The sequence below is a fragment of the Colius striatus genome, chromosome 4 (assembly GCF_028858725.1).
Source record: "Colius striatus isolate bColStr4 chromosome 4, bColStr4.1.hap1, whole genome shotgun sequence".
Taxonomy (NCBI): Eukaryota; Metazoa; Chordata; class Aves; order Coliiformes; family Coliidae; genus Colius; species Colius striatus.
The window spans coordinates 77,594,196-77,621,074 of NC_084762.1; the positions used below are offsets into that span (position 1 = coordinate 77,594,196).

Genomic DNA, 26,879 nt, shown 5'->3' on the forward strand with positions numbered 1-26,879 from the left:
ATCTTCTCTGTTTGAATATGAGTACAGAAAAGGAATTTATTTTATTTATTTCATTTTTAACTACCATGAAAAAACTTGAGGTGCCATATGAGACAATAAAATCAAACCAGAATTTTTAAATAGGAAAAGTTCACAGGAAAAGGAACGTAGTCATACTTTGTAAATTCTAGGAAAAAATGCAATGTTTTAAAAAAGTGAAATTAAATAGATTTTAGGAAGTAGAGTACTTTATTGCATTCCCATCGGCCTTCCTGTGCAGTTAGATGAAGTGGTACTTAAATGATAATACCCATCAGAATTTGACTCTCCCTTGTACTCAGGTGCATGTACGTGAAGGCTTTAAAATTCCACAGAAAGGGATATCTAAAGCTGTTGCTACTTGAAGGCTTACCTTTTGAAGAATTCAAAGTGCACATAAAGTGGTGGCAGTAGCCACAAATACAGTTGGGGAACAGGACGAGACTGTCGATGACCCAAAATGCACAGTTACTTGAAAATGAAACAAAGTTCATTCATCTCTGGTTCTAAATCAAAACTATCAGTGGGATAGGCACTAAATAAGAACATATCTCTTCAAATGGTGACCACTATCTATAAACACTTCTAGAAGCCTTCACTTTTCAAAGCCATCAAGAGATTCATTTCCATCAGCATAGTTTATTGTGGTGTATGTCCATGAAGGTGAGGAAAAATCAGGAAATGTGGCAAATGGTCAGTTACTGGTAGTACAGGATGCCTTCCTAATTCACGAAGTGTTAGATTTTGGAAAGAAACTTAAGTCTCTGTCCTATCCTCCCCCTTCCCCAGAAAGTCTGAATCTGGCATCTTTATACCTGTGAGAGAAGAATAGATAATCTTTTTTAATTACAGATAGCCTAGTATGAGCTCAAACAATCTCTAAGGTGCTGTGATAAATATATGCAATATTCGATATTGTTACTGTTGTGTGACAGCATTAGGCTGTCATGAAGCTATACAGACCTGTTTTTTAAAACATAAGTTGAAGAAAATAGATGACATTTTTAGAGAGGCGTTTACATGGCTTAGATCCAAATGATTACTCTGATTTTTCCTCTGTAGCTCTCCTTCTTTTCTTTATAGGGGAGAATTCTGCAGGCTTCAAACCATTAAAACAATAATAGCTATAGCCGCCTAGAATGTAGTACAGAAGGTGCCAATTAACACATAAGAATTTACAGACTTGAGTTTGCTTAGGTAGGCATACAGATGGTTAATTAGGTAATTGATGAACAGGCAAGTAGTGCAGGATATTTTTAGCTGTCTACTTCTTATACAACAGCTATTATACTTAAAACATGTGAAACCCTTCTTCCTCCCAAAAGGCACAGTCCCGCATACCTTTTATCCCTGGAATGTGTGCAACTAATAGATGATGGAGATGCCTCTGTACTAAGTCCTATGTCCTACTTTCTAGGAAGGTATGGGAGATGAGAGGTGTTTATAAAAATAGGAGATCACACATGATGTTTCTCTCTCATTCTGTGCTTAGTCATCTTCACACTGTAACATTTGACAATTGGGAAAAGTGGAAATGGTCTTTGTTCATCTTGGTTTTGGCTGATAAATGTTTTTCCCAAGTCTGTTGCATTTGATTAATGCTAAATATACTCAAGTCAGTCAGTCTCTTTACCTGGAGAAACTCTCTTTACATGTAAAATGAACAATTGAATTGTTAAGCCATGACAGGTTGGAGCCAGTTCTCTATATGTGCAAAACATATATTACAGAAACCTAGTTTTTTATTTTTAATGTCTAAACAAGAAAACAGTGCTTTACGATCTTCTCGTATTTTAAGCTTGAACCATGAACATTTTCTCCTGATTTTAGCTTCACAACTAACTGTGTGTAGAATCTACATGTATGTGGAACATATATATGTATATATATGTAATCTGTAAGTTTTCAGACAAAAATAAAGTGCCATAAACACTGTACCTTGAAAATGGAAATCACAGTCAAGTAAATTGGCATGCACAGTTGTTTTTGGGCAAGGAAAATAAGCTCTACTATGATATATTTTTGCCTCAATTTGTATCTAATGAAGTATTGAAGTCAATTACTGTGGGCTTGGATGGGTGTAACTGATGTCAGAATCTGATCAAAGAGGCATTTACTTGTACTCTCAATTAATTGCACTCTTGATTAACTGCATCTGAAGAAATAAAGTCTAGGTTCAAAGTCACTCCTGAAACAGCTGTGATTCACTTTTAGTCTTACATGTCTGTGTATTTATAATTAGCAGACACTGCATTTACCATGTGTTGTATTAAGTTTTTGTTATACTTGTCTTTCTAGAGTTAAAATTTAAACTTGGATCACTTTTTTCTTAAAGCAAAGCTTCATGAAAAGGCCAGAGGTTGGAATTAGGACCAGTTAGAGCTTCTGTTCCTGTCTTAATTGTAACTTAGTTGATTAGCTAGTGCTTTGTGACAGGCAGTAAATTTCCATAGGTTGATGTTTCAGGGCTTACCTATTGAACACAAATGACCTAGAGGGTTAGTACCTCACTACTTACCCTGACAACATTTGTAGACAGGCGTTATTGTAGATTAGGACTCTTCAGAGCTTAACAAGCAGCTGAAGGCCTAATGGTGAAGCTGAGTAGAGACAAGGGATAAACATTTGTAGTCTGTGCCAGTGACTCCTGTCCTTTCACAAACAGAGGCCAAAATGCAATTTACACGCTAGTCTTGAAAGGTTTGTCCGGTTCTCATGGTGTTTGCTCAGTTTCTGACTTTCATGAATGAATTGGTGTTTTCTCTAGGATGTTCAAAGACTGCTCTGTGCTGTCAGAAGAGATAATGAAGAGCTTTAATATTAATGGTGAGGCTATGATTCTGACAAATTTGCTTTTATACATTGCTGAAGAAAAATGATAAAGTGATTGTATCTGCAAGTGGAGTAGACTCTGATGAGCAAAGTTTTGAACAAGTGAAACTTGCTAATTCCTGGACTGCTGAACAGTCAGCCAGAAGTCTGTGATGCTTTATCATGTGATCTTATTATTGGTTAGGATTATTATTGGTTGATATCTTTCCTGGTAGGCTTGTTTTATTTGTACTCAGGTATAAACACAAAACTTTCTAAGAGTATCTAGAGTAATTGAAAATACTGTATCTGTTTCAGTCAGCATTAGATTGGTTGTAATAAATGTATTTACAGCGTAAGTCAGTTGTGCTCAGCACACATTTTAAAACTTGAGGAAATAACACTCAACCATAAATACACTCTACCTACTGTTTCTCAGATTGACGAATGAAGAAGTAATTGGAAAATATCCTTTTTTCTTTTTGCATTGTAATTTATAGCTTTAACATTTTAGCATTGTAATTTTTAGCTAGTTTATAGTGTACCCTGTTCCTGTTACATAGTATTTTCTAGCTCAGAGTGGAAAGTAATAATAGGTCTTTGCATTTCTATAATTTGATATCCAGTGTCAAAGTACTTGAAAGCATTAATTGATCAAAGCTTGCTATATGACTGTGGGATTAATAAGGACTCCCATTTCTGAAGTGAAACCATTACTTAGCAAAAGAGTTGTTTACAGAGAGGTTGGAAGCACAGATATCACTCCAGATGTGTTCCTTCTCTGAAGCCTTTTCCCTTTTAATATGTTATGTGCCTGCCAAATTTCTTACAGATTGGCACCTAATTTTTTCTTTTTATCTTTTTTTTTTTTTAAAATCTGCATTTACATTGTGGTATGAGTATTATCAGTAGATGATTCTTTTAAGGACTGAAGCACTGTAGATGCCAAGTGCAGGTGTCAGAGTTTTAAAAATGTCTGCCTTAGCAGGTTACTCTGAGTACCTTAGTTAAATAGTTTCACCCTCCTCCTCCTCGCAGTCTACAGGGAGACTGTTTTTCTTTAGAGGTTGATTCATTATTACACTGAGATTGAAGAAAGATGGAGTACCTGGTGAGTACCACAAAACCGCTTTTGACCTCTGTGGAGGTGTCATGAGGCTTGAGGCAGGTGATACACACTATGTCTGTTGCTCCTTGGAGAACCAAGCTGAATTCTAAGATTAGACACTTAGATCAGTGCATATGCCCTGTATGAACTGACTGTTCTAATCAGGAGATCCCACTACACTTCCAATCTTGGCTAAGTTTTGATCACTCAAGAAGCCAAAATAATTTTACTTTTGAAAATAACATAGTGTATTTGGTACATTGTTGAAATGCAAACCAGTGAAACTGAGGCATTGTTTTACTTAGTAGACTTTCTAGTATTCTACAAAGGCAGCTGTATTATTTTGGGAGTTGCACTTCGTGCTTTGTTTGTCTGCCTTTAGTAAATGATTTCCCTGGGCAGTATCTTATCCTTACATCGTATTTCTGGTATCTCAGTAGCATGTATTGTACCCACTGGAGCACACTCAGTAGTAACGTCTTCATGATGCTTTCTAATGTCTTGTCATCAAATTGTACATCTGTCTTGTACTTAAAGATCAACAGATATAATGCCTGTAATCCAAAAAGCACAGCCACAGCTCTTGTTCTGTGTGAGAGTAGCTCTAACACTGGCTTTCTGTGTCTCACAAGACCTTATTATTAAATCCTATGAGCTTTGGATCAATCATACCTATGAACCAAGAATTCTGCTTTGGCTCTGTAAAGTCATGAAGGACTGAACAATAAGTTACAGTTAATTTTTCAAAACTGTTGCAAGCTATATTCCTGTGTCTAGGTTTAGTGAGCTTATTGTAGGGAACGCTTACTAATTAAAGGAAGTGGTTAAATTGTGGCTAGGTATCCTGGCTCCTGAAGTCCTGCCCTTAAAACACACTGCAATAAGCACTAAGGAAAAGTTAGTGTAGGATTTGCTGCTGATGACAGCGAGAACTTATTTCTTTCTTTTGATTTTCTGTAAACTTCTGTGGTCCTGAAAAAATATTATGGGACTTAAGCAGAAAGTAGGTTCCTCCAGTATTACTTTATAAGCGACTTTGTATCATACTGTTATTACAGATTAGAAACTGATACAGGAGTACGTTTGACAACTAGAACTAAGTAGTTTTATGAAAAGTTATGTATGTAATGTTTTCATGTAATGAAACAGGTATAAATAGCTGAATCAAAAGCAACATGTAGTAACACTAACAAGGAAAAAAGTTTTTTAAAAGTGAAACCCTAGTGTCACTGGTTACCTCTGCAATAACATGTTAGATTCCCAGAAGTGAGACCTATGCTTTGAAATGGAGCCTTGAAGGATGGAAACTTGACTTAAAGCATAGAATCAAATTTAGATGAATGTATTGTGTATTCAAGCCTCAGTCTTGAATTACACGCTGCATCTGTATGAAAAGGTAACAAAACATATGCTAGAGAGTCATGTATTAACCACACAGTTCCATAGATAGAATTGCGTATACATTTTTTTCAAGAGGTGAACAGCCCACTGTGCTTTAAACTGTAATATTTGGTTGAAGAGTCATGTTATAAAAAATAAGACAAAATGAGTTCAAACAGTGATAATCGTATGGCCATTGTATGTAGAAATATACATTTGAGATCATAATTATAATTAGAAAAGCAGTTTTGTGTAGGTAAGCAGTGACTAAAAATGTATTGTAGAAGTGAATTATTACATTTAATCTCAGATCCTGAGGAAGTTCTTATGTTATGTTCCTCCTTATGAATATCTTCTGATAATTATTTCACTGCTCCTGTAGGTAAGGAGTTAAAGGTTAGAGTTTCCTGTGGAAAGCCCAGTCAGGGATATCTGATTTACAAATAGAGGAGATTTTATTCTTTGGAAGTTAAGGTGGATAGTTGCACTGGTTGGTCTTTTTAATTTAATGCATAGATCATTGTGATCAAATTTATGATTATATTTGATGAAGTGTTACATTAATATTCTGATCTTAAAAAAATATTAACACCTTTCCCCCCCTACAAATAAAAGTATATTGAAAGTCATATTTCCTTAGAAACAGGAAGCACTGTAGAAGCAAGATCATTAATTTGCAGTCTTGATCTTTTTTTGCCTGAATTCAGTTCTCTGTGCAGTCTGGATTGTCGTTCCCTGGCATGTTGGTCGAACATGTTGGGTCAACATACTTCAACAAAATTAAGTATGAATGTTTTGCATATGTTCATAGGAGACTGTCATTGTTCTTCAGCAATATGTGGTATGACTGAATGAAACTGAGGCTACTAGAAGCTACTAGCTGATATTAGAGACTTCCCCTTTTAGATTCTCAAATAGCTTATTCGGAAAATAGAGAATAATGAGGTAAATAATTCAAATCAGTGGTTTCTTCATCAAAACGTGACTTACTGGATATTTTAGGGCTGGTGCAGCACTTAGGCAGAACTACCTATATGCCCTCCCTTAGAAAGTGCCTGATGTTCCTTCAAAATGCAGATAAGCCAGATGTCAGTGCTGTAACTTCCTTATGTTGGCTTCTGGGTCTTGATGACCAATGAAATTACACTGGATAGGGGAAACTTCATTATAAAATTCAAAGATATTTGTTTGCATTAGCAGTTTATATGATTCAGAGGTCAAAAGGCAGCTTAGCAAAATAATTAATAGTTTATAAATTACACCAATCTATAGACTTTACTGTCTTAGACAAGAAAAAAATACACTTTTATTGTTTTCAGGTGAGAAGCTATTATTTATACAAAAATTTAATTTTCAAATAAAATTTTTAGTCTGCATTGGCCTAATTTTTATTGTGTAGGTTTCCTAGTTTAGGAGAGCTTTTACTCTGTCAGATCTCAAAGTAAAGTTACTTTTCACTAGATCTTTTGTCATAGAATGTGTGCACACCATTAGAGATAAGTACCATGTACCGAGAATGGGGCAGAAGAGATGAGCCAGCTAATGATAAGAGAGAAGTTAGGATGTTATGTGCTTGTAAGGTAAACCTCGTAAGGTTCCATTTATCCACTTTTGAAGATTAAAGGACTTGAATCATTCTGGGAGGATATGATTGTTTTTTCTGTTTTTGGTTTTTAACCTTGTGGTCCCAGAGAATCCAGATTTGATTCACAACAGTAAGCAGAAAAAATTATTGGCTGGAACCCACACTTCCTTTTCTTGATTGTGAGTATGTCCCTTTTCACCTTTGAGATGAATTAGAGGTGTTAGTATTGTGATTTGTACTTTATTATTTATTTCCATAATTCCAAAGCTTTTATAATGATTCCCAATTCATAGGAAGATTTATGACTCTGAAAATGTGTAAGTGTTCTGGGTGGTACTTAAAATCAGTTTAAGCTCTTCTCTTGAGTGACGCTATTACTGTGAAATAATAAAACAACCTACAAAAGTCAGTGTGATATAAAGAAATATTGTTTTATGGCATAGTGAATATTTTACATTTAATTCACCTTTTTTCATCGTTGATAATAAGGAAAATTCACTAGAAGACTGGTAGAAAACGGAAAAAAAGCAAGGGAAGTGACGGGAAGAAAAGTGGAAAATCTGCCAGAGGAGAGAAATATCTTCCACATCCCACAAGGCTATTAACAACTATTTGTTTACATCAGGTAGCTGACATACCACCTGTTTCCTTTTGCTGTGGCACAGGGACTGTCCTTATCATAGACATATTTGCCATTGTTAGAGTAGAAACAGCATTATAGGTATGCAATGATGTACTTTTGGGCTTGTCTATGATTCTTGTGTGTATCAACTTAAGTCATCAGTGAGAGGTTCTTATTGTCCATCTTCACACTAAAACTTTGACACTTAAGAAGCTTATCTGCATTTACATACTCAAAAAGGAACCACCTGAATGGGTGTTATTTCTGCTTATGCTTTCATTATATCTTAAACTAAGCTGTTATTACCTTAAGTTAAAGAAGGTCTTGTATTCTTTACAAAGAGATGATTTCAGTCTGGACTTAGCAGGTTAATTAGTAGGCACATTGATGAGCCTGTAGTTAAAAAGACATTTGAATTGATATTGGATCTCCGCCATGGATGATTCCAAGGCCGGTGTGGACTGCTGATCCCAATTTGAGTTTATCAGAGTATATTTTGAGTTCCCATGTATTTTTAACAGCTCTGTTTAAAACTGATGAGATCAAGAAATGTAAAATGTTCCCTTCCAGCCTTTTTCAAAGAGAATGGATCCTGCTCAGATAAACACCAGATATTTTTGTTGTCCAGTGATGTTTTTCACTGGAAGATATGAAGTTACATATCTGCTATACTGACTAGGTTTTGTATCTTTTAAAACTATAATCACATTTTTTTTAAAAAAGAGTCTTCTAGACTTGATATGGAGATTTTTTAGAATGCTGGCATTAGCTATGTCAATTTGTAGACCTCTTAGAAAATCAGTTTTGTATTAAATTGTGTTGAGAACCATCAAACCTCTGTGAAAGGTGTCCCTCCTTCCCTTTCTCATCTCTAACCCCCCAGCAGTTAGTCTTTTGTAAAGGAAAACTCAGTTTTTAAAAGCATGGAAGTAGTTTTATTTAGGTTAAGTCTTATATAAGAACACAGTAATCCTTAGCTACACAGTTTTCAGGATATTGAAGAACCAATCTGATTTCCCTTCTGCTATTTAGTTCAAAGAAGATATTTCTAAGTATTTCTAGAAGTAACCAATGGAGACAATGTTAGAAGCCAAGCTTGCTAAAGAGTATAAGTTAATTAGTTTAAATTTGTTTTTCATTAAATTAAGAAAAGTAATTAATGAATGGGTATACCAACACAACACAACTTAGTTGTATATAGTACCAACCACAGTCAAAGTGATTTTGCATAAATGTGGTCATAAATCAGCTGTAATGGTCTAGACCAAAGTGCTCTCTTTCTGTCAGTGGCTAGCAGCAGTAGACTCCTATGCCTTACCCTCTTCTTGGCTCTGAGGCTAAACAAAATGTGACACCTTTATGTTTGTACCTTATGTTGGAAGGCTGTGCCCCTCAAAGTGTGAGAGTTGATGAGTATATGGTTCTAGGTACGAATGTCATGACAAATGCCTACAATTTGTGAGGGAGAGAGCAACATAAGAAAGCCTGGTGACAAGGAAGAAAGCATGATTGTTTTTTTGAAGACTGATCCAAATTTCTGTTCACAACCTTTCCTCCCCCTCCCCCAGTTGCTTTTTTTTCTAAGTTAAAAAACAAACAGATTCCTTCACCTGGTATTACCTGTTATGGTGAAGGCACAAATATGTTGGTTTGTATTATGTACTGGTCCTTGAAATTTATTATTGCTTGCCAGAGAAAACTGGAAGGACATCTGAAGACTGGCAACAGAATAACCCTTAGGGATGTTTCAAGCCTGGATATTAATGATGAGAAAAAAATCCTATTCTGAGTGGGGTTTTTTTGCTGGGACATCAAGAAAACTCTCCAAAAGGTGACAAAAAGGAAAACAAATCTCACAACCTTCTGCTAATCAAATAGCACTTAAATGTTTATAGTGACATGATAACAATAGTTTCTCTAGTAGAAATAGAATGGTGTAATAGTCTAATATTGATAGTCATGATGTAAATCCACTGTAAAATGTGGGTACATTGAATCATTGTGTTTGATGACAGTTGAGCGTCAACGATGGCAGAGGAGAGGAAGAACATAAAATGTGAGAGAAAATTATTCCATCAGATGATTCCATGATCTGGTTTTCCTACCTTAAAAATTTTTAAATATTTTCAAGCTTTTTGGCATGAACTGGAGAGGTAAGCTACAGTTCCTCTCCTCCTTAATCTTCAACTACAGGAGTAACAAAATATTGTAATGCATGGAGACATTTCATATTATTACATACTGTAGTGTTTTATACCTGTTTTTTAGTAGCAGTGTCTCTTTTGTAAAGATACCTGTCTTGAACATCTAATTATTTTTAGAAGAATTTCTGTTACCATATGGTGTGACAGTCTTATACAGCCTGTGACAAGCAGTGTAGTGAGCTGTATTATTAAGCATGGCTGACCATTATAACCAATATTTTATCCTTTAAATTTCAGACATCTTGTGGCAGCAGTTTTAAAACTTACAGTGTTTATAATAGAACGCCTTGAGCTTGTTGTCTGTCCATAATGGATAACATCTGATTCAACCCCTAGTTTAGTCCAGGATCCTTGTGCTACTCCCTGTTTTTTTTCCAGAGCTCTCTGTGATCATGTATTTGAAGCAGAAAGTATATGCAGAATTTATGCTACATTCAGTTCTACTCACCTTTGTACCAGAAAACGTAAGAAAGAAAAGAGGAGAGTTCTCAAGGGTTCAAGCAGTGATATACCTGAATAACTCTTAGACTGTAGTATGTGAGAGATTAAATTCTAAGGGCACTTGCCTTTTAGTATGGTGATAATTTAAAGTGTCATAACAAAAAGCTGTTAGTATTTGAAGGTATAAACATCTGAAAAAAAAAAGAAGACCTTTAGATAAGTTATAATGAAGATGAATGGATTGAAACTGAAAAGGAAGTTTTGTTGAACATTGGGGAAAATGCCATAGGGACTTCTCTTCCATTAAGAAATAATTCTTCTAAGGAAGTTATGTAAAAGCAGTGTCTAGATCTTTAAAAGTGAAATGGGCAAAGTATGATAATATCAGAGGATCAGTTCTGTGTTTCTAGGTCACCACTGTTGTGGTATAATTAGCTGTCCTACGGGCTAAGTTCAGGGGTACCAAATTCAGTTAACTAAGCATTATTGTGTTATGAATATACTATGCAACATTAAGCAAAAAACTGCATTGGATCTTGTGTGATTACTAAACATATTGAACCTCTAGGTGTTACGCTTTCAGAGTTAAACAGATGCTGTGTATATTTTATTATAAAAAACATGACTTCTGTTATTACTAATATAAGTTCACCCTTGCATTTCAGCAGTCACACAGTGTGCAGGAGACAGGATTATAAGATACTTGGTTCATGATAAATTTTAAGTTGAGCTTTCCCTTTCTAGGGATGTGTTTGTGCTTGTATGAAGAATGTCACCCGAAGAGTGTCAGTGAAATTTTCACAAACTTAAAGTAGAACACCAGGATACAGAAGATATTCATTTATGCTGTAAAATTGCAGGAAAGATGGAGTGAAAAACCTGTTTAACCTACATTCAAACCTTCCATGGCCCAAAACCAGGCAGTGGTGATTGTATTCATTGACATACTGGAACTATTAACTCAGTGCTACAAATTACCTCTGTATAATTAAAATCTCACTAGAGCATTTCTTCTTAACTTGATAGTTTTGTAGTAATTCAAGAATATTCTCATTTTTTTTTTCACCTTTTAGTCTATTTGATACTGGAGTTGAAGGTGCTAGAATACTAAAGTGCTCTGTTGTTTTTCGCTCTTGATGACACTAATACAAGAAAATGTGCAACATATCCTGATAGTTGCAGGGCTGCAGAATGGTTGAAGTTGGAAGAGACCTCTGGAGGTCATCTTGTCCAACCCGCCCTGCTCACAAGGTCACTTAGATCAGACAGAAATGTTAGGAGCAATGGCAGGAAATTTTAAAAAATATACTGGAAAATGTTTGACAAATAAGATTTTTTTCATTAAAGGGAATTATGTTTGACAAGAAGTCCGTTGGAGAAAAGAGTTGCAGTTTATTTTGTGGATTAGTCCTTTAGTCATAATTTGACACTATGTCATGATAAACCCGTGGCAATAGTATGTAATTGTCACTGCTCTTATTTGCATCATAAAATGACACAATCTGATAGTGGCTAGAAATGTTTTAATATGTTAATACTAACAGGAAATATTATGATGTAAGAGTACTGAGATGTTTCTATAAATATTAAATGCCATATGGAAGGATTTAAAATACAAAATGGTAAAATTCAATACGAAAATTTAATAGTAGTGAACATGTCATGGAAAAACATTTCAAAAAAAGAATGAAAAATAGAACTAAGACATGTAGAAGAGCATTCTAAGCCATAATTTCTGGGTTTTTTTTAGAGTTTTTACACATACCAGACCTTTTCAAAATTTTTATCTCCACATACAGTTTTAAGAGTGCATGTTTTTTTAGTTAAGGTACTTAAACATTTTCCAAAGCTGATTTCCTTTCAAAATCAATATTTGAAATTCAGTTTCTTAGTTTTCTTAATGGACAGCTCTAGCAATTTAAGATTATATAGAGTAATCTGCAAGTATTGTAAAGTTGAGCACTGCAAATGATGCAGCTGTGTTAGTTGAACTTCAAAAAGCTTCTTTAAATGTGGATTTTTAGTTGTAGGGTGAAACTGACACTTCAGTAAAGGTACAGGTGTTTACTCCTTAAGTGAGAGGAAATAACATTCTTCTTATTTCCTTATAGGAGAAAACCTTGACCAAACCCAAACATAATCCAGGCAAGGATATTTTGATAATTTAATTGTAATAATAGTGGAGCCATTAATTCTCAAGTAAGTTTACTGAGAAGACTCAGCGTAGAATAAGATTGCCTCATTTAAGTCCATTTAGAGCAAGATAATAGGATAAGTTGAAAATATAGGTGAAAAAATGTTTTAAGAACTCCTATTTCCTGTTAAAAAGAAAGAAGAGATGGGTTATCGATGCATTATTGCCAAAGCACCTGGTGACATAATTTGTAGGAGTTGTATCATTCCAGAAGTTGGTTCAGCAAAATGATAATCAGGGTGAAAGGAAAGGAGAACAACTTCTTGTTTTTTTATTTGATGCTTATTGCTTTGAGATTTACCTAGCCTCATAATAACACCAGCCATCTTGTTTCTGGGTAAAAAAAAATATTTTTTCTTACTGAAAAAGCTGGGACATAATATGAACCATTTCAAAGCTAATTGTCTGGAAATGACAGAATGACTTTATGTTTTCAAATTATTATTTAGCGCTTAACTCAGAAAACCAGCAGGTTATGCAATGTATTTTATGCAATCTTGCAATTCCTACCAGTGAGGAATCAAATAGAAGTAGTAAAGAAGTGAACAGGAATATTAAAAGAAATCAAGTGTATTATAACATACACTTACAGTTTATTTTACAAGGTGTAGTTTGCTTATTTATATTTTGGGTTTTATGTACCTATATGGATGAAGATATATAACTGTAAATGACATACAAATGTTTTTATTTTTCAACCAATCTTACTCTTTGTGTGACATAGACTAGAGCATGCTTATATTACATATTCCAGAGATGTGATAATGAAAGATTTTTTTTAAAGTAATAATTGTAAGATATATATGCTGTTGAAACACAGGTTAGTGGTCCCTTATATTTTTAATTAACACAATAGATACTGTAATGCTACAGCAACTGTTGTTATTGTAACTAATCATAACTGTTAATCTAGTGGGCAAGATGAGATCTGAATATTCAGAGGAAGACAAGCATGGATTAATACTCCTTTGCAGTGGACCCTCAGGTTGGGCTTGCATTACACTGGAGGGACGCTGCTGATGCCAACCAAATTTGTGGCTCATTGTGGATAAATTACTGCATTTTACTCCATCGACTTGTTTCAGATTATTTGGTTTGTATTAAAAATATACACTATTAATTTCTCTTACAATCTGATCTAAAGATTTAGTTCTAATTTGAACCCTTTCAATTTTGTTCTGAATGTTGATAAACCCCATTATGGGATTAAAAATAATGAATCCCCTGTAGTTATTCAAAGCTCTAAGAATGTAAGTAACTAATTACATAATTCTATAGTTCTTACATACTGCTAAGTAGTATTTTTATTATATTTGTCAAATTACAAGAATGTCACTAAGATAAATAACCATTCATTCTAGTATGCATCTGCTAGATGAAGATCATGAAGTTTGTGGTTTAGCTGATTCCTAATGTCTTATCTTTCATTTGATGCTACTTTAGAAGAACTGGTTATTTTAAATGTGAGATTTTTTTTCCCATCGATGTCTATTAAATGACATGCTGTGTTTTTAAGTTTTACCTTTAACTGTGCCATTGAGTTTTAGATCGGTTTAGGTGTGTGTACTTTTTATTGAAGTCTAACCCAAATTGGCATTGCATGCTACATTCAAGCTGTCTAGCTTTGATCATGTGATTAGAGATTGAATTTGGGCTATCTTTCAGGAGCTCGTTTTTCTGCAGTATTCTCTATTTCACTTATATTACAAAAGGCAGAGGAGAAAAAGCAGTAATAATTTGAAAAGAAATAGCAACCCATGAGAGGAGTGATGAGTTCAGTGGTAATTTCTGGACCTTAAAAGTCCATGTTCCTTTTTTTTTGCTTTTTTGATTTAATTGCACGATGACGTATAGAGATGAGAGACCAGTTTCCATCTCAGCAAATACAGTTAGAAACAAAAGATGAACGAGAATAATCCACAGCTATATACAAAACCAGAAAATATTAAATAAACAGAAGAAAAAAGACCCCTTAATTTTCCATAGCAGTATAGGGTATCTTTTCTATATGAGAAAAATGTGAGTATTTTGTCTCGAAATTGCAGTGAGTAATGAGTATGTATTCCTCTGATCCCTTAATGTACTTGATGTGAGGTTCCGCTTTCATCGTAGCTAACATGTCGGCCATTAAATACACAGCACCAGCATCATTAGTGGCTTCAAAGTGCTCCTACTTGCATCACATTTTTCCTTACTGTAGGTGAATGAGAACAGTGATTAGAATATACGAGTGTCTGTCACTCACTACTCGTGTGAACAGGCAAGTTCAGTGTTTGGAGTAAGGGCTGTGTTGAAGTTGAAAGTATAGGGTGAATTTTTGGTGTCTCTGAAAAGCTTTATTCTCTCAGCAGGACTTGGCCATATATAAGATAAAATTATTTCTGTTTGGGGTATGATGTTTGAAACTACTTATAGCAGTACCTCATAAAGGAGATAGGTGGTAAAGGTTCCTGCCTAACAGGCAGTGTGTTACAAACATGTTTGAGGTCCTGAAAAGCAAAATTAAAACAAGCAAAGAAGCTTTTGTTGCATACCAGAATCACAGCTTGGTATGTCTGGAGGAATGGATTAACTGAAAATTTCTGGGTCCTGAATCCTCAGAGGATTTCATTGGACTATTGAGAGCAGCATGGCATAGGTACTATTTGACAGTTGTTGACTAGTTGTTGTAGACATGTCTTCCTTGTTCTCTTAGGCTGAGTGAAAAAAAAACCCAACAAAGAAAAACAAAGTGAAAAAGGAGTCTGAATATTTTTCTAAAATTACACTTTTCATTTTCATGTGTATTGTTGGTTGTAAGATGCAAGAAGAGGGAGTTTCCTTTATTGGAGACGTGAATATAAAAACTTAGAATATCTTGCCTGTAGAAAACGGTATGAACATGTTTTTAAGATGTTGTAAGATACAAGAAGAGGGAGTTTCCTTTATTGGAGAGGTGAATATAAAAACTTAGAATATCTTGCCTGTAGAAAACGGTATGAACATGTTTTTAATGTTTGAAATATCTTATGCGTATTTACACTTCTTATAGATGAATGAAGCATCAAATATTTGAATTTTTACTATTTTAGTGAAAGATTGAACTAAGAAGGTGGATAATATTTCTGTGTAAGCAAACAGGAAATTTTCCTTGTACACTTTCTTACATTTAACTTACATTTTACTGAAAAACTATCATTGCAAAATTATTTCTAATGTAGTAGGTTATCTACAAGCATCACAGATCCAAAAAAGCTCTGAGAGCTCTTTGTGCTTAAGCTCTTTCTTGCTTTGTATGCTTTAGTTTAAAATTCCCTTCAGGAAATTTGGTGTTATATATTACTGTGGTAGTGCTGTGTAGCTGCTGTGGTTTTAAGTAGGGTGTTGAGCCAGGATACTCGTCACCTCTCACACCATAAGAAATACACAAAACAGAATTGCTGTGAAGCTGATATGACAGTAGGTAGAATTAAGATAGCTGAGAAAGACAGTGAGTCTTCTTCTCACTCCTTATCTTTATGTTCTACAAGAGCTCTATGAAAATTTCATCCTCGCAAATTCTTTTGCTAATGTCTGTAACATGCAAGAAGTTACAACGTTGACTGTCTGAGGTGCCACATTCTAACAAGTGCTTTCAGAGAAGAGTTAATTGTTAATCTTGGAGCCTGCAAGCGGGGCTGATTAAATAGGGGAATAAAGATGAGGCAGTAGTAGGAGGAACATAGCTAGAACAATTGGTTACAGTTTATGGAATAACTTTTTTCATTGATAGAACCTGTTAATAGTTTCCAAAATCAACTGGAGTCAAATTTTGAAGTCTTTTGTGTGGGAAAGTAGTTAGTAATTTTTTGATGGGGTTTTTTTATGGTGAATGCTTCCGTTTCATTGCTCTCCAACATTACAATTAAAGTGTCAATGACACTATAAATATTGTAGAGAAGGGAGAAATATTTAATAAACAGCTTATGTTCCTTACTGTTGATTCATAGTTACTACACATGTGCTCTTACGTGTTAACTTGAAGTACTTTTCAGTGCATGTTTGGGCCTTGAACATGTCAAAATGTTTCATATCGGGAAGCTTACACTCACAAACTGCTTAAGGGAAGACACAGTAGAGAGAAGTCATTTCAGTTAACCTGCTGGCTAGGGATTGGCTTCCCCAAATTTACTTCACTAACACATGCATTTCAATCCTAGCTCAGGTGCATTAACACTATATGGTAAAATCCACTTTTATTTTAAACCTTTAAATTTGTCTTATGAAATTGCATGGATTAGTCTAAGGTTACATTTTATTGTAAAAAGGTATGTACTACTACTTGTCTCATGTTTTTCTATTAAGTCTGACAAGAGTAACTGATAAGACCTGCAAAATTGCTGAAGTGGGCTATGTGTCTGCTCAGATGAGGGGTTATTGGGAGAAAGATGTGGCTTCCCAAGGACTTAAAATGGTCTTTAGGAGGACCCTCCAAAAAGCTTATTTAAAAAATCATGGGACCGAGGCTTCCAACTTGCTGAAAGATGTAAACCAGTGCTTCTAACATGTATAGGTGTTGGGAAAATTTTAGGTTGGCTATTTTACCTGAGGAGTGACCTCATTAGTGTTTACAAATATGTAAAGGATGGGTGTCAGGAGGATGGAGTCAGACTGTTCTCAATGATATCCAGTGATAGGACAAGGGGCAGTGAGTAAAAGCTGGAACATAAGAGGTTCCAAAGAAACACCAGGAAGAATTTCTTCACTGGAGGGTGATGGAGCACTGTAGCAGATTGTCAAGGTTGGTTGTTGGGTCTCCTTCTCTGGGGACATTGAAAACCCACCTGGGTGAGTTCCTGTGTGACCTACTCTAGGTGGTCCTGCTCTTACAGGGGGGTTGAACTAGATGATCTTTCGAGGAACCTTCCAACCTTTAAGATTCTGTGATTCAGAAAGAAAAAGAGCATCTGAATCAAGATTAAGGACTGTAAAGTACATGATTTACTGACACAAAACCTTTTTCTCCTTCTTTTCTAGCTTAAATCACTTCCTATATTTCAGGTTACCCCCTTTACCCTAGAGCAGAAGCATATACTGTTATTTCTGTTATTTTTCTATCACAATAAATACTTTTTTAAAAAGCCCTTCCCAAGGTGAAACTTTTCTATCACCTTTTGACAGAAGAGAGAACAATGTTGCTAATCAATGATCCTTCTGTTTCATTCTTTGGACTATTAAAAGACACTTCGTAGGGTTTTTTTCATACAGTGGCATGAGATCAGTTAAGATGCCTCTGAATTAATATTCTTTATTGCTACTAGTTTTACAGTCTCATTGGTATCATAGTACCAAGGAAGTCACTATTAAAAATTCTACTCACCGTTATTCCTTAGAGTAGGAATTTCAGAGGGTGATGGAGCAGTGGAACAGGCTGCCCAGAGGGCTTGTGGAGTCTCCTTCCTTGGAGGTCTTCAAGACCCACCTGGACATGTTCCTATTTGACCTGATCTAGGTTCACCTGCTTCTGCAGAGGGGTTGGACCAGATGATCTGTAAAGGTCCCTTCCAACCCCTACCATTCTGTGATTCTATGATAACTGTGTGCATTGCATCTTATGACATTTAGAGACACATGTAGAAAGATCCCTACTTTGAGGGTTTTATAGTATGGCAACATTTTGGCTGACATTAGGTGGGAAGATTTGAGGAGAGGAAGATTGTGTAAGTAATAAGATCTGTATTGCAAAACAATTTCAATTCTTTGGCAAAAAATCATACTCTTGTTTTGGTAAATGTGTATGATATTTTATGATTAGTTCTGCCAGTATCTATTGTGCAATAATAGTACCAGAGACCAATTGCTCTTTTTTTTGTTGCATTCGATCTGTGCTTGTATTGAGGTAAAATTGATTAGCCCTTAGGTTCATCTGCAGGATAAATATGTCCTTTCTGACTTCTTTGAGCCAAACAAGGTGCACCTTGCAAAAAAGAGTCCCAACAGTAAAAGAATTGATGTTACTCTTTCATGAGGCTGTTGGAAGACTAAACTATATTTTGTCATGAGCCCCTACTTGAAAATTCAGGTCTGACATTTAACTGTAAAAGTCTTTGCAGCACATGTTCCGTAAACATTTTTTGTTTTGTTTTTCAATGCAAATGAAACTTGGACATTAACAGTACACTTACTTACTATTTTTTGAGTAGTCACTTTTCATCGTTTCACTTTTATTGATTGAAACTGACTATAGGCACTGTTTTTTGTTGTGGCCTCTTGGATAATAGTAATGGAAAAGAGGACATGAGGATAAATGAAAGTGAAGTTCTAAATTACTGGAACATTTAAAGGTCTTTGAAAAGTTTATATACAAGCACAGTTAATGCTGTCATGCACCGAAGTACCAAAAGACCTAGCAGTGAAGAATATTAATCTACTTTTATAAAATCAAAGGGTTCATATTTTTTGCTGCAAAGAAATAATTTTAATAATATTTGACCCTTTCTACAATAGTCTGTGGGTCAAATTGAACCTACTATTAAAATTCTCTAATATCTTTCTTGTATTAGCATTTCAAAACTCAATTTAAATATTCACAGAGCTCTTTTTTTAATAAACTTAACAAAATTCAGGTAATTTCCTTCAACTTTCTTGATTGAAGGAAGGCACTAGGTACAGATATAAAAAAGATGTACAGCTACGAGCAAAACCTGAAATCAATTATATATAAGAAATAACATAACACATGGAAAGAAATTAATCAAAAGGAAAAAATTTCTGCTATATGATTTTCTTGGTCTGCTACCTGCAGGCAAGGAACGTAAATGAAAAAAAAAAAAAAAATCAGCATTCTTTTTACAGATAAGGGGAAAATTAATAAAAATGTTTCCTTCCTACCAGATCCCCTGATGCAACTCCTGTTAAAAGTGAGTGGCTGCAGGAAGAACTTACGTGTTTAAAAATAACCCTTTTTTTTTCCTTGACAGAAATATACTTTTATACTTCATTCTTGCTGTTAAGCTCAATTACATCAGGTGGATTTGAATTTACAGTGTCCAAAGAGCAGCTCTTTTTCATTCCATTTCTTATTAAGTTAGTTGTTAAGTTATGGCTATAAAGTTTCTCCCAGTCTGAAAGTAAGAAATGGTTCATTCTGTTTGGATCCTGCAATGAAGATGTAAATAGTTACTCACAAATCAGTGTAGTCTTCTAATCTGGATGAAACCAGTTCAGCCAATTTACATAACAAACTCAGAAGATTCAGTGTGCACAGATAATGTTATAACATTTGAGTATAGCTGTAAAATCCTAACAGGAATTACAGAAATAACTTGGATGAGCTAAATGGAAAACTCAATGGACTGAAGAGGGAAGCATTTCACTGAAAGTGGGAGTGGCTTGTTTGACAGGTATTGACCTTCATAAGAAGTATAATTTGAGGCTTTTTCTAAACAGTTTGCACTTCAGTCACCTACTGCCTATGTTTTTTTAAGCTATTTATAGAATAGTCAGTTTATCAAGGTTAAGTATTTACAGCTACCATCTTAACAGAAGAGTATTTGAGTATCTGTGATTTGTCTAGATACCTCTAGTTGGAGGTTCTCCTTCTCAATGGACTATTGAAACTCTTGATGATTGAACCATATTAGACTGTCCTATTGCTAGACAGAAACTGAAAATTTATTCTGATTGCTGTAGGATATATTCATTCTGTATCTTATCAGTCCACATCTTCAATCTGTTTGCATATACAAGGTCTAAAATATTTAAGCCTGGACACTTAAAAAATTTTCTATAAAACCTGAGAGACAGCCAGCTTCACAGCTAGGAACTTGGGTGTATGATTTCGTTAGGCTCTTGTAAAAATTTATAACTTGAAGGAAGGAGAAGCTTCGTTGTTTCTGTTACGTTTATTCAGATCACTGTTAAATTTGTCTCCAGGCTGCTGTAAAGTCCCAGTGTTTGAAAACAACTACTCCTTTGAGTTAACTGAAAGGCTAAAAAAGTATCTGAGAAGTCCTGTATAGAAATCTTCCCTGGAGGAAGTGAACTCTGAACTACCTGCCATGTGATGTCTTCACTTCCACTGCCAAATTTAAAACAAGTGGAACCTTCTTTTATGTTTTTAATATTCCTGAATTTTTAGAAATGAACTTCCCTATGTATCTCTCAAATATGAGTTAGTATAAAGGTTTAGCCTACTGGTTTTCTTATGGAATTGTTTGTATTTAGAAGAAAATGTTCCCCTTGAAATAGGAGACAGATAGATTTTTCTCCGTGAAGACGCATGCAACTCACTTGTCAGCATCTCCCTGGTAGATATTGTTATTTGTAGAAAATTTTATGTGGTGATTTTTTAAAGTGGACTACTGTGTCCACTAAGCTGTACAGATTTACGCAGCATTGACTCCTTTGTTGTTGTCATGAATTATACTGTTCTATACTGCCTCTTGTATATCTATGTTATTTGAAAAAAAAAAAAAAGACATTTATGGTGCTGTTGAGCTATTGATATCAGTTAGAGGTTGTTGGAAGTCTATGGACAAATTAGGCAAACATAAGCCTGCAGAGTTTTTATTTGCATTAGTCAAGAATGTATAATTCTAAGAATCTTTGTTGTAAGATTCTGAAAATGTATTAATTGTCTATTTATGTGCAAGTAATTAGGGAGAGTACTCAAGAATAGACTTTAACCTGCTTATACTTACTATTAAGAGGTTTTTGATTTTTATTGGGTTTTTTTAACCCACTGTGTTACCTAAAAATGGCCACAGAAACCGGGCATTGATAGTTCACATGAAACTAGCAACCAAGAACTATTTAATTTTGCTGTTATGCTTATGGACTGGTCTTACTGATGTTGAACAATGTGCTACTCTTTAGTTAAAGTATCAGTTTTATTAAAGTTAGCAGTTTATAGCTCTAGGCATGAGCTGAGTATATTTGAATGCTTAAAAAATAAAAGCCAGCTCAGCATGAATAAGACAGAATTTGTCCCAAAGATCAAGTTTTAGATGGGTAAATTAGACAAGGCAGCAGAGGCCTGAAATGTATAAAAATATTTATGTACTGGTCGTTCAATTTGGGCAAAAGTCATGCTGTTTTTTGGAGTGCAGTGTGTGATGTCAACCCCTAAGATGAACTTTTACATAAAGCTCTGATGTATGACCATGTGACTGATGTTTATATGTTAGTTGGTATACACAAAGCATAACCTGAAGCAAAACCTGGTGTAGATGCATGTGTACTTCTGATCTCATTTGTATGTGAAAACATTTACATTCCTGTTCAAGTACTTGGACATGTAACTTTAGGAAGTGTTACATACCTGTACATATGTAGGAAATTCCTATATAAGCATTTGTCAATTTTTTTTTGTCTGAAATTTGTTTAAAAGTATGTCTCAATCTGTGAAATGATGGGATTGAACCTGTGCTGTGGAGCTCATGTATACATTGATTTTCTTCTGCCTTCTTAGCAACAATGTCAATGGAAATTATAAGGTGTATATTTCCATGACTTGCTTGCTGTTATCTTGCTTATTATGTACTGGTGACCTGATCAAACAAACCAATTTAACATCTAGAAACAGCCCAAAGTGTCATATATACGTACCAATTGGATTACTTGCAGATATATTGCTTTTGCTGTATTTTGCAACAAAAAAAGTCAAATGACATAGGGACAGTCATTTAGCGGGAAGTTGACTCGTACTGAAATGTTGTCTGAAGACTAAGGGTTTTTTTCCTCAAATTTAAAATATTTTGAGGATCTGTTAAAAGGCCAATGTCTGCTTTTGAAATGATACAAGCCATGATATTTATCCATCTTTATACATGGCAGAAATTTACATTTTCCTAAACCAGCATATTTTTGGTTTCATTGGGTTTTTCTTTCCTACTTTATTTATCCAGATGTTACCAGGAGTGCACATCAGTAAATGATTCTACAGTCAATACCATGTATTAATAATACTAGGAAATCTTAAAGGTGTTTTTTAGTAGTTTGTGTGGAACCCATTGTGCTTTCATTTCTACCATGAAACTGGACATGTAAGGTGCCCAAACTGCTTGTGTTTAGCTGCAATGCACTGCTGTGGCATGTGCTAGTGTTTTGTTCTCCGTTCAGTACAGTGTGATATCCACTCTTTATTCCCAATGCATATGAACTTGCTGAAGTTTTTTCAACATGGCTAGGAGGTAATTAACAGTAATGGATACTTAGATAATAAGAATCTTTGTTTCTTCAGCCATATTACTAGCCCTTTCTTTTAGGAGATCTGTTGTTGAATGACAGCTAGTATTGGTGAGAATGTGACTGCAAAAGAGGGTTCATTTAGTCAGATTCTCAGCTGGCACAAATAGTCATATTTCCATGAAAGATAGTAAGCTATGTTAATTTATGGAATCCCATCTGGGAATCTCAATCAATTTCAATAAAAAGTAACAATCATAGTCCTGTGAAGCAAGAACTATCCAACCTAGCCTAAAGTGAATTTTACTGTTTTAATAAATGTAGGTAATCACTGTTTCATCATAAATGACATAAAATTAGAGTGTAGTCAATATATGATTTCTTTTAGAAATGTATCCCTTCTTTTTCATTGAATGCAACAGAATCATTTATGTATTGTATCTCAGCATGATGGATTATATAAGAATAGTTTATTTAATACTGGAAAACTATCATATAAATAGAAATTACATTTTTTTTCATTAGCTAGCTAGCTAGCTTTCATTTTGTGGAAGAAATAGTCAATTACAAATGAGGCTGTGCTTTCATTGGAGAGTGAAATATGTAATTTTTTCAAGCCTCAACCATGTATAATGAAACCTTTCTTTTGAAATTCAGTCTTAAGATGGATTTTGAAACATACTGACATTTAATAAAATCTTTGTTAAATTAAAATACGTTCAGTTATTTCAAATCTCTATTTAAATCTAAGGTAAATTCTTCACTTGCACAAGACATGTCTTTAGCAAATAGTTACTGTTAACCAGTGGTTGTGAAGTGTGTGTATACAAGAAAGACAAAAGGTTGATTTTTGAGTACATTCTGATTGGAAATCTGCATGTTATGTATTATAGATCTGTAAGGTATCGTGTTTTCAAGAGGATCTACAGCAATAGTATGTCTTGCTATACTGCCATTTCAAGTTCAGTCTTGTGTCCTGCTTCTAGAACTGTTTTATGTTTCTGTATCCCCTTGGCTAGTAGTTTATTGTGATGGTTGACTGACCTATGTGAAGTGAAGTGATAGTCTGAGTCCCATCCATTGACTGAGAGTCTTAATAATTAAAAATGAATGGTCGTGGATTCCATCAGGTGCTGGTTGAAACAAAATAGCATAAGAACCTGAAGTTTATACAGTCAATACCTTTGTAGTAATTCACTGTCATCAATTCTGTTAACTTGAGAAATGAATCCTGTAAAGAGAATCTATTAAGTACAGTAATTCGGCATCAAATACCAACGTCTAACAAACAAGAGAAGGCACTTTGTTGTTTTACATGGCTTTCAAATATAGCTTTGATTCCCATTTCATACTAGAGCCTGATGAACAATGAAAAAACCTCTGGGTGCGGGTATTCCTAATACATATTGTTAATAACACTTGCACATTATGATTTGAAGTCATCAGGAAAATGACCACTTTCAGTTCCATAAAACATTATTTGTCTGGTTCTGATAAATACTGAGCAGAGCTGCAGAAGGAAAAGCTAGCTAAAGACCTCCAGTTATAAGCTCACTAAGGTTTTATTTCACATTATCCTGTTAGATGGTTTTGCCACAGTGTTCCTGATTCTTTTTAAAGGGCCCCTTGAGGATGCCGTTGAGGATGAAGAAGAAGAAGAGTGCCTGTCTGAGGAAAATGATACTATCTCAAAAGAAGACTTTCCATTGGAGGAAAGCTTTTCTACAGAGTTTGAGCCTGAAAATCTGAGCTGTGAAGAAGTGGAATACTTTTGTAATAAAGGTAATAATTGTAGCCCACATCTTGAAGAAATACTGGCAAAACTGTACAAAAATGGTCCAAAAAAAGTTTTGGTTTAAAATGTACAAAAAGTCCTATTAATTACCTTCAAAGTAGGAAAATGAGTCACTTGTGGAGTTAAGTCTGGCAAGGGGTAAATATTTAACTGTGTTGGAAGATGTACTTTACAGGGAGGTGAAACTTCTTCCCTTTGATGTTTTGCTTCAAGAATGGTTTTTTTATGTATTTAACTATAGAGAACAGGCCTCAAAAGTCAATTATTATCAGATCTGAAGCTAGCAATGCAGCATGTCTGTTCATTGCTTCTTTGCCTAGGAAACATTGCTAAAAAACGAGATTATGTCTGTAAATTCTAGGATTAAAGTAGAGTTTGTTATAGAACTTATTATGCATGGTAGAAAACTAGTGATTTGTGAAAAGGTAACTTTTAAAGTTACAGATGCCTTTTTGATGCATTCTTAACTTGCAAATTATTGAAGATAGAGGTATTTTAGCATAGGCCACACGAATTTTAGCCAGTATTCAGTCTGGAAGGTTGTATGATTTAACATTCAACTGTGAGAAAATACACACTGTGGTGTACTGTTATTTAGAATATTGATTTAACTTGCCAAATTTCCACTTGATTGCTTTATTGTTTGTCTTCTGCAGGTAAGGATTCCTATCAAATAGCTGGAGTTGTTGTGGTGATGTTCTTCTCTTAGTCCACAACCACCTCAGGCATTTGGATATTGATAATTTCTGTCTATTTCTGTCCTTTCCCAGATATTGACATACGTTTTCTCATGTTAGCTTCATATCCTCCTGTGTTTGTATTATTTTCATCTATCTTGGACTATGTGGAAAAAATCTGCTTGAAGAGTCAAATATTATGACTGCAGGATATTAGTGTTTTCTACAGAGTCTTCAGTCAGCAGTGGAGAAGACACGAAAATGTATTTTCTACATGTCCTCTAAGTAGCTTACAAAGTTTTGAAAAAGTAATTTATTTTTTGCACTACAGATTGTTGATACTTAATGAGCCACCCTCAGAGATTAAAACAGTCTAGTGAGTAGTTACTGTTACAAATCTTTCTATTCAGGAAGAGAGGTGCTATTATAACTACTGTAAACAAATATTACAATTAAATGTACACTTAATTGTTCACCTACCTTTTGGTCACCGTTAGCTAAAAAAAATACTGTTGCTGTTACTGGAATTACCACATAATTATCTACATCACTATTTGCATAATTGTTACACTGACGTTTAGTGAGTTCCTTCTGTGGCAATCAAAGACTAAGTGCCACTATCAATTCATATCAATTTGATTTAGTTATTTCTCTGTATTTCTTGCTGTGTTTACAAGGCCCACCAATGGAAATGCTACTGTTTTGAGTGAATTTTTAAAAAAAGACATGATTTTTTTGTTTGTTTATAGCAATCAATATTGCAAATTCTTGTTCAATTTCAAGTTATCTTGGCATTTCTCTTCAATGGACTCATCTTTCAGTGGAAATGCTGAATCCAGGCCATTGTAAAAATAAGATTAGAAATCAGAATTTTTATTATCATATGTTTTATTAAGCACATCTGCTGATTCTTCAAGCTGAATACCTTTTGACTCTCCAGCAGTTCTTTTTCCAAGTGTGTTGTAGTTATAAAAGAATCTTAAACCTATCCACTGCAATTGCTGCAGAAGAAAAGTTGAAAAGGAAATTTCTAAGGATGAAGGGGCACATAAAACCCCTAATCTACTTCCAGCTGAGACAGTGTGACAGAAAGTCCCACTTTGAAGTAAGTTGAGAATATCACTGGAAAAGGATGGAATAGGAGACTAGAAATGTATTGTTTTCTATTAATGTCTCAACTTCTGTTGAAGGTCCTGCTTCTTCAGTGTCACATCTTAAGTGTCGTTAGCGTGAGGCCATGCATGTTTTTCTGATGATAAAACCCAAGAAGACAATACTAATCTGTAAAGCAAATAAATTTCTTTTGTGCCCTTTCCTTAGTGGAAGGGTTTGTGTCTCTATTATATAATAAATACTAGAAGTGAGGCTGATTCTTCTTATTTTTGTCATGAGTCTGTTAATCATAAGCTTTTTTTTTTCCTTTGTAGTACTTCAGTCTTGAAATTAAAAGAATGGAGAGAAATATTATTTTTCCCTAAAAACGTTTTTTCTTTAACATCGTGAGTAAAGGCTTTAAAATGAGATATGTACCAGGCAGGTGAGAGAGCAAATAAATATGTTCTAATTTCTGTTTTGTTTTGCTCTTTGACATCTTGATATCTTCAAAGAAGGGAAAAATAAGTGTAGTTCTGTATTTTCTCATGTGAGAGGTTTCATTTTCCTGGAAAATGTCGGAAGTGACATGGGAATCCCTTATGCTATCTCTGAATTCTCCTCTTCCTAACATAGACTGTTAAAGGTTCTAGAAACTAGTGAGATTTTATTGATTAAAAGTATTCATCTGTCCTGGCTCCCCATTTCTCTCCCCTGGGGTTTCTTCCCAGATCACCCAGAACAAGAGGGACAAATTGGTAGTGAGGCTACTGATGTGGGCAGCAAATAGTACAACTGTTGGAGAG

The 26,879-nt window shown here is 34.7% G+C and overlaps 1 protein-coding gene across 1 annotated transcript in view; it reads left to right on the forward strand.

The window, feature by feature from the left end:
• The window catches only part of ZFPM2 (zinc finger protein, FOG family member 2), a 303,713-nt gene that overhangs the window by 33,575 nt on the left and 243,259 nt on the right, over positions 1–26,879 (forward strand). Inside the window, exon 2 of the mRNA XM_061995326.1 lies at positions 24,130–24,291. Within this exon, the coding sequence (XP_061851310.1) occupies positions 24,130–24,291 (162 nt within the window). The remainder of the gene's footprint in view (positions 1–24,129; positions 24,292–26,879) is intronic.